Raw genomic sequence first — 8,597 nt, 5'->3', positions numbered from 1 at the left:
AAGCATCAAAAAAGCACATGATATCAAAAAAGCAAAACAAACCCACCTGGCAAAGCAAACTGACAGAGTTGCCACCCTCCACTCTCCATTTACCAAAGCACCTGTCTGGAGTGCAGCCCTGGGTCAGGTTTGCATGGTGGTCCCCCAAGTGAAAACCAGCCTGGCCCCCTTGGCCAGCTCAGTCCTTCACACCTGAGGCTGGATGCACAAGTGGTATTTCCCAAACAAAGTGCCAGACAAGGAGATGCTTCCTCTTCCCCTCATGAGATGTTTTTGCAAATCAGCTGAAAAACAATGTCTCATATGGTGCTCATTATTTTTAGTAGACACTGCTGGATAGGACTAAGTTGAATCACTTTCCTCCCATTAACACAAGCGAGTGTGAGGGCATGATGTGCATCCATGGAGGCGTAAGGAGGCCGGACAGGAAGAGCTGGGGACATAATGCATTGCCTTTCAGTCTGGCAGGGTTTCCCCTGAAGCAGGTGACTGTCTGATGGTGGGACTGTCAGTGAGCAATAGTCCCAAAATCTGTTACAGCTGTAAACAAGGGTCCTCACCCAAGTGCGTCAGGACATTGTCTGGCCCGCGTAATAAACGGGCCACACCAAGGCTGCCCTGCCTTCTCACGCATGGGCTCTTTGCAATGCAATTCTCACCAGCCCTCTGAGAGCGTGGAGGTTGGTGTCACTCCTTCAGCAACAGGAGATATCCCATGAAATAAATAAATAAATAAATAAAACTGCTTCAGCCATTTCATCTTTGGTGGCTTTGGTGTCATTCCCTCATTCCCATGAAAGGATGGTGGGAGCACCATGAGGTTCAGAGACTCAGCTCCTTCATGACATGGTCATCACTTGAAGGGGCAAGGAACCTTTTTGTAGTGGACAGGCCAGCTTGCAAATCTGAGGAAAAATAATTATTTTCAGCAGCAACCCCAAATAAGGCCAATCATAGGATGCTGGCACTACCTCCCTCAGCTCCTAGGTCCAAGCTGGGATCACAGTCCCCTGCTGCATAGTAGAAATTAAGGGCAGCATTCTGCTTCCACCTTCTGCTTTCTGCTCCTGGCAGCGATGTGACAAAGCCCCAACAAAGGCAGAAGGCCACAGTCATGTCTGCTGTGCTGGCGTCCAGGAATTAGGGAGGCAACTTTTCACAAGAGCAGCTGGACACTGGGCATTAGCCAGCACCACCATAGCACATCAAGGAAATGGCTCTGGTATGTAGGGAAAAATCCAAGGAATTTCAGCACCAGGTAACTTGTTTGTTCAGTGCAACGGTATCAGACTGATTCAGTTGCACAGAGGGTGAGGCCAGCACATATGCAACTATCAGTGGAAAGGCAGGAAATTCTGCATTTAATATTGACTGACTTCACAAAATACCCTGGCTGACACAAAATATCCTTTTAGTCACAGCTTTACACTCTATGGGATGGAAGGGCAACTCCTTGTTTTAGAGTATGATGTTTATTTGCATGAAATGTTCTTTCATATCATCATTAAAAGTGAGGGGTTTTGTAAAGGAAAAAAATTTAATTATTGCAATCATTATTAATTTGTAAAGTCTTTTAGCTGGATCAAGTGCTTTAATAAACACAGCTACATGAAAGAGGAAGTAATGACTGGCTTTCCCTACAAACAGAGTCCAGACCAGGCTTTTACCAAAGGCTGATGGAGACAGTCTGGTTTCAGCTATGCTTCTGAGAAGAAGAAACACCTCATTTAACAGAGGTGGTGGGGAATCAGTCCTAGATAACGCAGATCATTTGCTCCCCAGGCATCAATTGCTATGAGGCTGCTGGACACAGGAAGAAGGGGCTGTAAAAGCAGTTACGCAATGCAGTGTTGCATAGAAAGGAAAAAATCAAGCACCCAAATGCTGGACCAAAAATTTCCCAGCACCAGGCAAGAAGGCATGGGCCAGGGACTGGCAGCACAGAGGCAGCAGGGCAGACCTGCCACCTGTGCAGCTATGGCTGTCTCTGTGGCTGACCCTGCATGGCCATGGGCACCATGAAGTGCAGCCCAGGGCATGGTCTGGGAAGGTTTTACTTCTTTTTGTCATTGCAGTGATGTGCTGCCCTGTGGCATCACGCCTCTGTGTTCATGGGTGTCACACCCAGCCACCACCTGCCCTGCTCCTGGTCAGCCACAGACTTCAGGGTGGCCTGTGGGAACCTTCTCCCCAAGGGCCCTCCTTTATAGCATCCCAGCTTGGGGACAGCGACCATTAGCGTCTGGCCAAAAGTGGTGAAGTGGCATTTTTGATACATTCCTGGAAATAGAGATGAAGGAACAGATGCACCAGAATCACAGACCCTATTCAGGTTGCATTCAGTGATGCCAATAGGGAACGGGACAGCAGCAAAGCTGTAAAAAAAAAGAGAAATGAAATGTAACTTTTTAGGTAGAATCATGTTTCAAGTTCCTCATTTTCCTGTGCCCTAAGGCTTTCACAACTGAGAGAAGTAAAAATTTTCTAGTACTTCACATGTCTTGGTGGATAAATGAAGTCACATGTACTAATCGATTCACAGGTAAGTTTATAGTGTCTTCTTGCTTTTGTATTCCTCTTTACTTAGCTGTGGCAATTAAGATTTCAATTAAAGATATTAAAGATTAATCTTACAAGAGCCAGGCTGCGTGGAGGTTTGAGGTCTGCTAACCCCAGCTCAGGCCATGTGTTGGAGAAATCAGGACAGACAAGAAGATGGATAAGGGGGAGTCAGTGAAAGAGAGGAGAGGAGCTGGGCTGGCCCAGCACTGGCGACAGCAGCGGGGAGCGGAAAGGCAGAGGAAATTATGACTGAAAATATCTTCTTCCTTTTCACCACGTGGCCCTGGGGGGAGAAGCCAGGCTCCAGCTGGGGACAGATGTGCTGAACCAAGCTTGAGGGTACTACACACACCATCCTACAGCTTCCCATCCTCCTCCTTCCCAATCTGCTGGCTTTATGCCTTGCAGTTTCACTACACAACAGCACAGACTCTGCGGCATCCCTCATCATCACAGCTGTGTGCAAGGGAGAGGGATGGGGGAAAAAAAAGTCCCAAGGCAAATGGAAAACAGGCATACCTCAAAGCTCCTCCTCTTCCCCTCCAGCCCAGGAAAGAGACCACGTGCCCAGAGGGCAGGCTGGGAGCCAGCCACACTGGTCTTTCCCACAGGATGAGTCACCAGAAGCTGAGAGCTTAGCGGTTCTTGCTCACTTGCACCCTTGCAGCCTGGCACCCAGAGAAGGAAACTGAAAGCAAGCACAGCGGCTTCTGGGGCACAAACCTGGGCATGAGGGAAATGCCCTCTACACCACTGGCAGAGGAGGGCAAATGCCTTCCTTCCCCTCGCACAAAACCCCACCTGGCCCTTTTCAGGCTGCACTGTGCGCAGGAGGAAATGGTGAGGCTTGCCAGGCCTGGCACAAGGCACAGGCGAGTGCCATGGGTACACCAGGGAAAGGTCAGGACTGCCCTGTGCCACGTGGGAGTGCTGCTGCCAGTGCCCAACCCAGCAGGCAAACACAGAGCAATCCACACAAGCCTGCAGTGCTGATATAAACACTCCAACTCACCAGGCCCTTCCTCCAGCTCAGCCTTCCCCGCAGCCATCAGCTGACGTGTCCGTGTGCTGCCAGGCAGCCTACCATTCTGGGCACCTCCAGCATTCCACACATCAGAGCGGCTGAGAGAACTTTCTGGGCTGGCTCATCTTTCCGTGAGGAAGGCTTGCTTTGGCCTGCTGTGCAGTGACTGGGAAGTGACTTGGGTCTAAAAGAGTGGCCCACTTGATCTCCCCAGTTTGGAGGCTGTGGTCTCCACCTCCCAGTTTGAGCTCTACTTCAGCTCCACTCCATCCACAGAATGTCTCCAGCCCAGCCTGTTCCACCAACTCACTGTGGCTTTGAAGGGAATTTTATCCCCAGAGTAGGTGGGAAACTAGAACAAATCCCAGGTTAGGCCTAGCTTTATAAAATCATTCTCTACACATACAATCCATTTTCCCTTACAGCCCAGGGTCTGGGCAGGAGGTAGTTTATAGGCAGCATGCTCCAGGGACTGCTGCTTTGATGAAAACTCCACATTTTCCTGGAACAGGGACAGGAAAAAACAAGATACTGAAGCAGAGTGTATAAAACATCTCATACAATTTCTTAAATGCTTGAGTCCTCTTCACAGTGGCAGTTTTTAAGGGGGTACTATTTTCATTCTAGCTTGGATATACATCTGGATAGCATTTACACAGTCTTTGACTGCTCTCCCTGACATGCTTGTCCCTGTGATGCTAGTTCCAGCTCTGGACCAGACAGACTCTGACATAACAAATTAAATATCTAGAGGAGTACTAAGGATACAATTTATTTTCAAAATCACTAAAAAACCCAAGCAAAACAGTTTATGGCAATTCAGATTGACATAGAAGGGACAGAAATCAAAAAATGTACAATCTATTTAATGTTATTGCACTGACTTTTTTATAATATACAAGGCATATTAAACAATTTTAATTAAAAGAAGTTTTATTTATATAAATAAAAGTGTAAATATACAATATTATACAATAAGTGTATCAGACTAACACACAAAATCTACCTACAGTGGGATCCCCATTTCTCTCATGAGCTAGTCTACTCTTCATCAATATTTTCACTTGTACATTTACATAACCTAAACATAGAAACAGGTAAACATTCCCATCTGGGAACACTTCCTTCAGAATTTGACAAGAACCACTGCAGAACATTTATCAGGGTTATTTTAAGTGAGGGTCATTAGGAAATATTAATCACTTAACAGTTTCTTAATAATTATCTGTCCTTCTATTATTTTTTTAGCGAGAAAATGATCAAATGTTTTTCCCTCCCTAATCTCAGAGTTTTCAATACAGATGCAGTCCCTAGAGAAGCTGGAAAGAGCTTCCAGGTACAAAAGGTTGCAGAATATGCAATGGCAGTATCTCACTGCTCTCATACCCATGATGTGCCCCTTCAGCTGCCCCAGGCCTGGATGCACCAAAGCTCTAAACCTTCTCCATCTAGGAGGAAACTCCCCTTGTCTGGAATGCCTTCAGCTCCCTGGTGAAGAAATGCATAATTTCATCTTGATTTTTTGGTCTCCTAGGATGTAGCTGCCAAGTCTCTGGCTCTCCTAGAGTTTGGCCAACACTCCAGCAGGGTGAAGGATCACCATGGGGACTGATATGCAAACAGCAAGGTGAAAAATGGTTGTGATCCTACTGAATACCGATGAACTAATGCAACGTCCTCCATCATTTTAGTGCAACCAGGCTCTCAGAAAAAGAACATTTACTTTGCCAGGTGTGTAACCAAAAATTTACTACATCTGCTTGGTCTAACCATCTTGTCTGCAATAAAGCAGACACCCATACTGCATAAATCCTGGAGCTTTTTCAGGGCATGTCACCCCTAGAGAGATGTCAGGAAATGCTACTGTAATCATACCAACATCAGTGAAGATGTTCTTTCACAAGGGAAAAAAAAAAAAGGTATTTTCAGGAACAGAAACAATCAGGGTTAAATACAATTCTTCTGCTTGCTCTAATGTTAGTAGAGAAGTGTTATCTTTCTACCCATAGTAACTATTATCAGATTTTAAACATTAAACCTATCTTTTAAATTATAGCTACTACTGAATCACACACAAAAATCCCCATTTCTGTTTGCTGTTACTCAGCCAACACTTATCTACGTGCATGTAAAATAAAATACTGAACAGTATCTGATTACTGAAAAAAAAGCCTTCTAAATCACGCACAATGAACAGTACCTGCAAATTAGCATCTGAAAATACCACCACGTATCATCTTAAGACACCTCAAATTAACTTTAATTTACAAAATGAAGACTTTACGTTTGAGCTCACACCGGTTTAGGAGTGAGGGAGACATATGCCTCCCTGCCATGGAACCTTCGGAATTCTAGACTGTGGACTGAAAAAAATGCCATTGCCTAAAACACAACTGTGATTTACCACATTAAAGTAGCAAAAAGTCAGTACTGCACTGCACGTACTATACGTATACAGGTATGCATTCACTATGCTGCATTAAATTCCACATGCATTTTATGTATCTATTATACACTCTATGACAGTCGGATTTTGGTCATTCCTGAACAAGGCCCCACCATTCAGCTGTCCCTGCTGAATTATCTTCTCCCTGTTTTTCTGCAAATATGCAGGGGTAACCTCTTCTATCCCATCACTGGCCTGGAATCTGTGTGGTCCTCCAGCCCTAAGAGCTGCATCCTCCTGAAGCCTCTCCCACCACGGAGGTGACTGGAGGCATGGACCAGTCCCGACAGAGTGGCTGAGCTTTGGGTTCACAGGGGACCCAACTCCACAGTCATCTCACAGCACTGAACCTGAATTAGTTTCAGCAGAAATCCTGCAGGCAAAGGAGCTGTAGGACTACATACAGTATTGCCTTTCCTGTAACCAAAAGCTGCATCTCTCCCTGGATTCACGTGCTAATACGTCACTGAAAAAGAATTAAACCTATTTATTTGATTTCAGGCAAGCATTGCACAGGTTTTCTGTTCATCTGGTCTCAGGTTGCCTTGCAGAACTGAATTTTTTTCTGCTCATCATGAGCTGCAGTCTAATGAAGCTGTCACAGAGATGAACCCAAGCGAGTGCTCCACTAACCTGGAAGCAATTGCTTCAAGCACTGCTGAATAAATGTAAATAAACTGAACTACAGTATGATCTTGGGGAAGGGCCAAGTGACAAGCCCAGACCTTTTTGTAACAGCTACGCAGTGTCTTGGCTCACTGAAACAGAGGCAGCACTTCAGACTTGGACTGGTTCCAGGCTGAAGACTCTTCACCCTGGGGATGTTGGCTGCAAGCACTCTCCAGCCTAATGTGATGTACAACCTGAGCACTCTGGAACAAACAACTTGTTCTCAGCTGATAAGGACACTGGCCCATTTCCTCCTGTATGCATTTTATGTTGTTCAGCTATCCCAGATGTAGGAAGAGAAATAACAGAGTCTAATCTCTTGCACCCATACACTCTCCTCCCAGCACAGCAGACTAAGCAGCATGGCCCACTACTGATACCTCTTCTGTGAGTAGAGGTGAGAAAATCCAAACTAAGCTCCTGTGGCATTGCAACCCTTTCTCTTTTGCTGTGCCCAACACCATGGTTTCTCCCACCTAGACAAAGAGTTTTCATTTTCACCACTCAGAACCCTCAGTATCAACCCAGTCCTGACACAGTTGGGTGTACTTGCATCATCCACACACATATTCTCAACCCACTCTCACACAAGCAAAAATAAATACTGAACAGGAGAAAACAAAGAAGACCAATTAAAAGCCACCACAAATATGGCCAGCTCAGATTTAATCTGTTATAATCCCCATTTTCAGATCACCACTTTTCAGCTTGAGTCTTTCAAGTTGGGCAGCTTTAAACCTCTTGAAGATAAATAAAAGCAGCCCAACTTGCAGACGTTCTTAGCAGTCACTGAAGTCAGTGGGATCTGTAAGTGCTCAGCACCTGAAATTATCCCCCTTTTAAAAATATATATATTTTAAAGGTGCCTAACATTAGAAGCCTAAATTTGAAAATTCAGACCCCAGCTTTTTATCGCCCCCATTTTAATCATAACTAACAACTCAGTATACATCTTGGTGGACAATCACCTATTATATGGACATGATTTTCTTACAGATTTCTACTGCATTAACACCAAGTGCTTTCAGATACAAGTTGCACCTAGAAGTAGATTCAGTTGTGGTGGATGCTGAGTTAGTTCATTAATTTAAGGAGGATTTTTCAGCTTTGCAATAAAATGCTTGTATTTTAGGCATACAAGTTGTGCAAAATTATACTCTTTTGTCATGCACTTTTAGCAAAACTGCACTTAGAAGAATAAAGTGAGATTGTTCCAGACATTCTCTTATTACAACAAAAAAAAGGACCAGACCCCAAGGAAGTGTCCTTAAGTCTTATTACAGCTAAGTGATATAGTACAGTCTAAAACCCACCCTTGTCAACAGGATGGCAACCAACAAGTTCTACTACCAACACTCTGCAAGATACTAAAAATATCAGGGACAGGCACAGTGTTATTTATCTCAGTCAAAATACTTTAAATCAAACCCAGGAGAGGTCTTGAAGTTCCAATAAAACTGCCCCATAATACAAAATTGTCTCTAACTTTTGGCTTCCTTCATCCCCAATCATTAGGTGAGATCTTTGAAGCTCATCACATGCTTGCTCAGTGGTTCTCCAAGGCTCTTAGCACCTCTCTGTAAAGCATTAAGACACTTCTGTGTGGCTTTATAAGCAAAGACAGCTTTTAGACAGTTATAAATGGTTTGTCTTAGCAAGTGTGATTAGACGTAGTGTTTCCATCATACTGCAGTTCTGTTTTTTCTGATTAGCAATTGAACAGGCCCCTCTGGCACAGATTTAATGATGTTCCAGGCATCGTAATGCATGAGCCCAATTAATGACTTCCCACTAACAGCAAGAATTTCATCTCCAGTTTCTATGTTTCCAGATTGCTCCGCAGCACCACCTAGAAGCAAAAGTGGGGAAAAGTCAGTGTTAAAAGAAAAAGAAGTG

At 44.6% G+C, this 8,597-nt stretch overlaps 1 protein-coding gene across 6 annotated transcripts in view; it reads right to left on the bottom strand.

Moving 5' to 3' along the window:
* Positions 1-4,332: 4,332 nt before the first annotated feature.
* The window catches only part of PDZD2 (PDZ domain containing 2), a 201,973-nt gene continuing 197,708 nt past the window's right edge, over positions 4,333-8,597 (bottom strand). For all 6 annotated transcript variants that reach the window (XM_059837120.1, XM_059837117.1, XM_059837119.1 and 3 more), the window contains one exon: positions 4,333-8,550. In XM_059837120.1, coding sequence (XP_059693103.1) covers positions 8,384-8,550 — 167 coding nt within the window. In that variant the 3' untranslated portion in view covers positions 4,333-8,383. The remainder of the gene's footprint in view (positions 8,551-8,597) is intronic.

The sequence above is a fragment of the Haemorhous mexicanus genome, chromosome Z (assembly GCF_027477595.1).
Source record: "Haemorhous mexicanus isolate bHaeMex1 chromosome Z, bHaeMex1.pri, whole genome shotgun sequence".
In the NCBI taxonomy this organism is placed as follows: Eukaryota; Metazoa; Chordata; class Aves; order Passeriformes; family Fringillidae; genus Haemorhous; species Haemorhous mexicanus.
The sequence above is the reverse complement of the archived record's forward strand: the minus strand, read 5'-3'. Positions and strand labels throughout refer to the sequence as shown.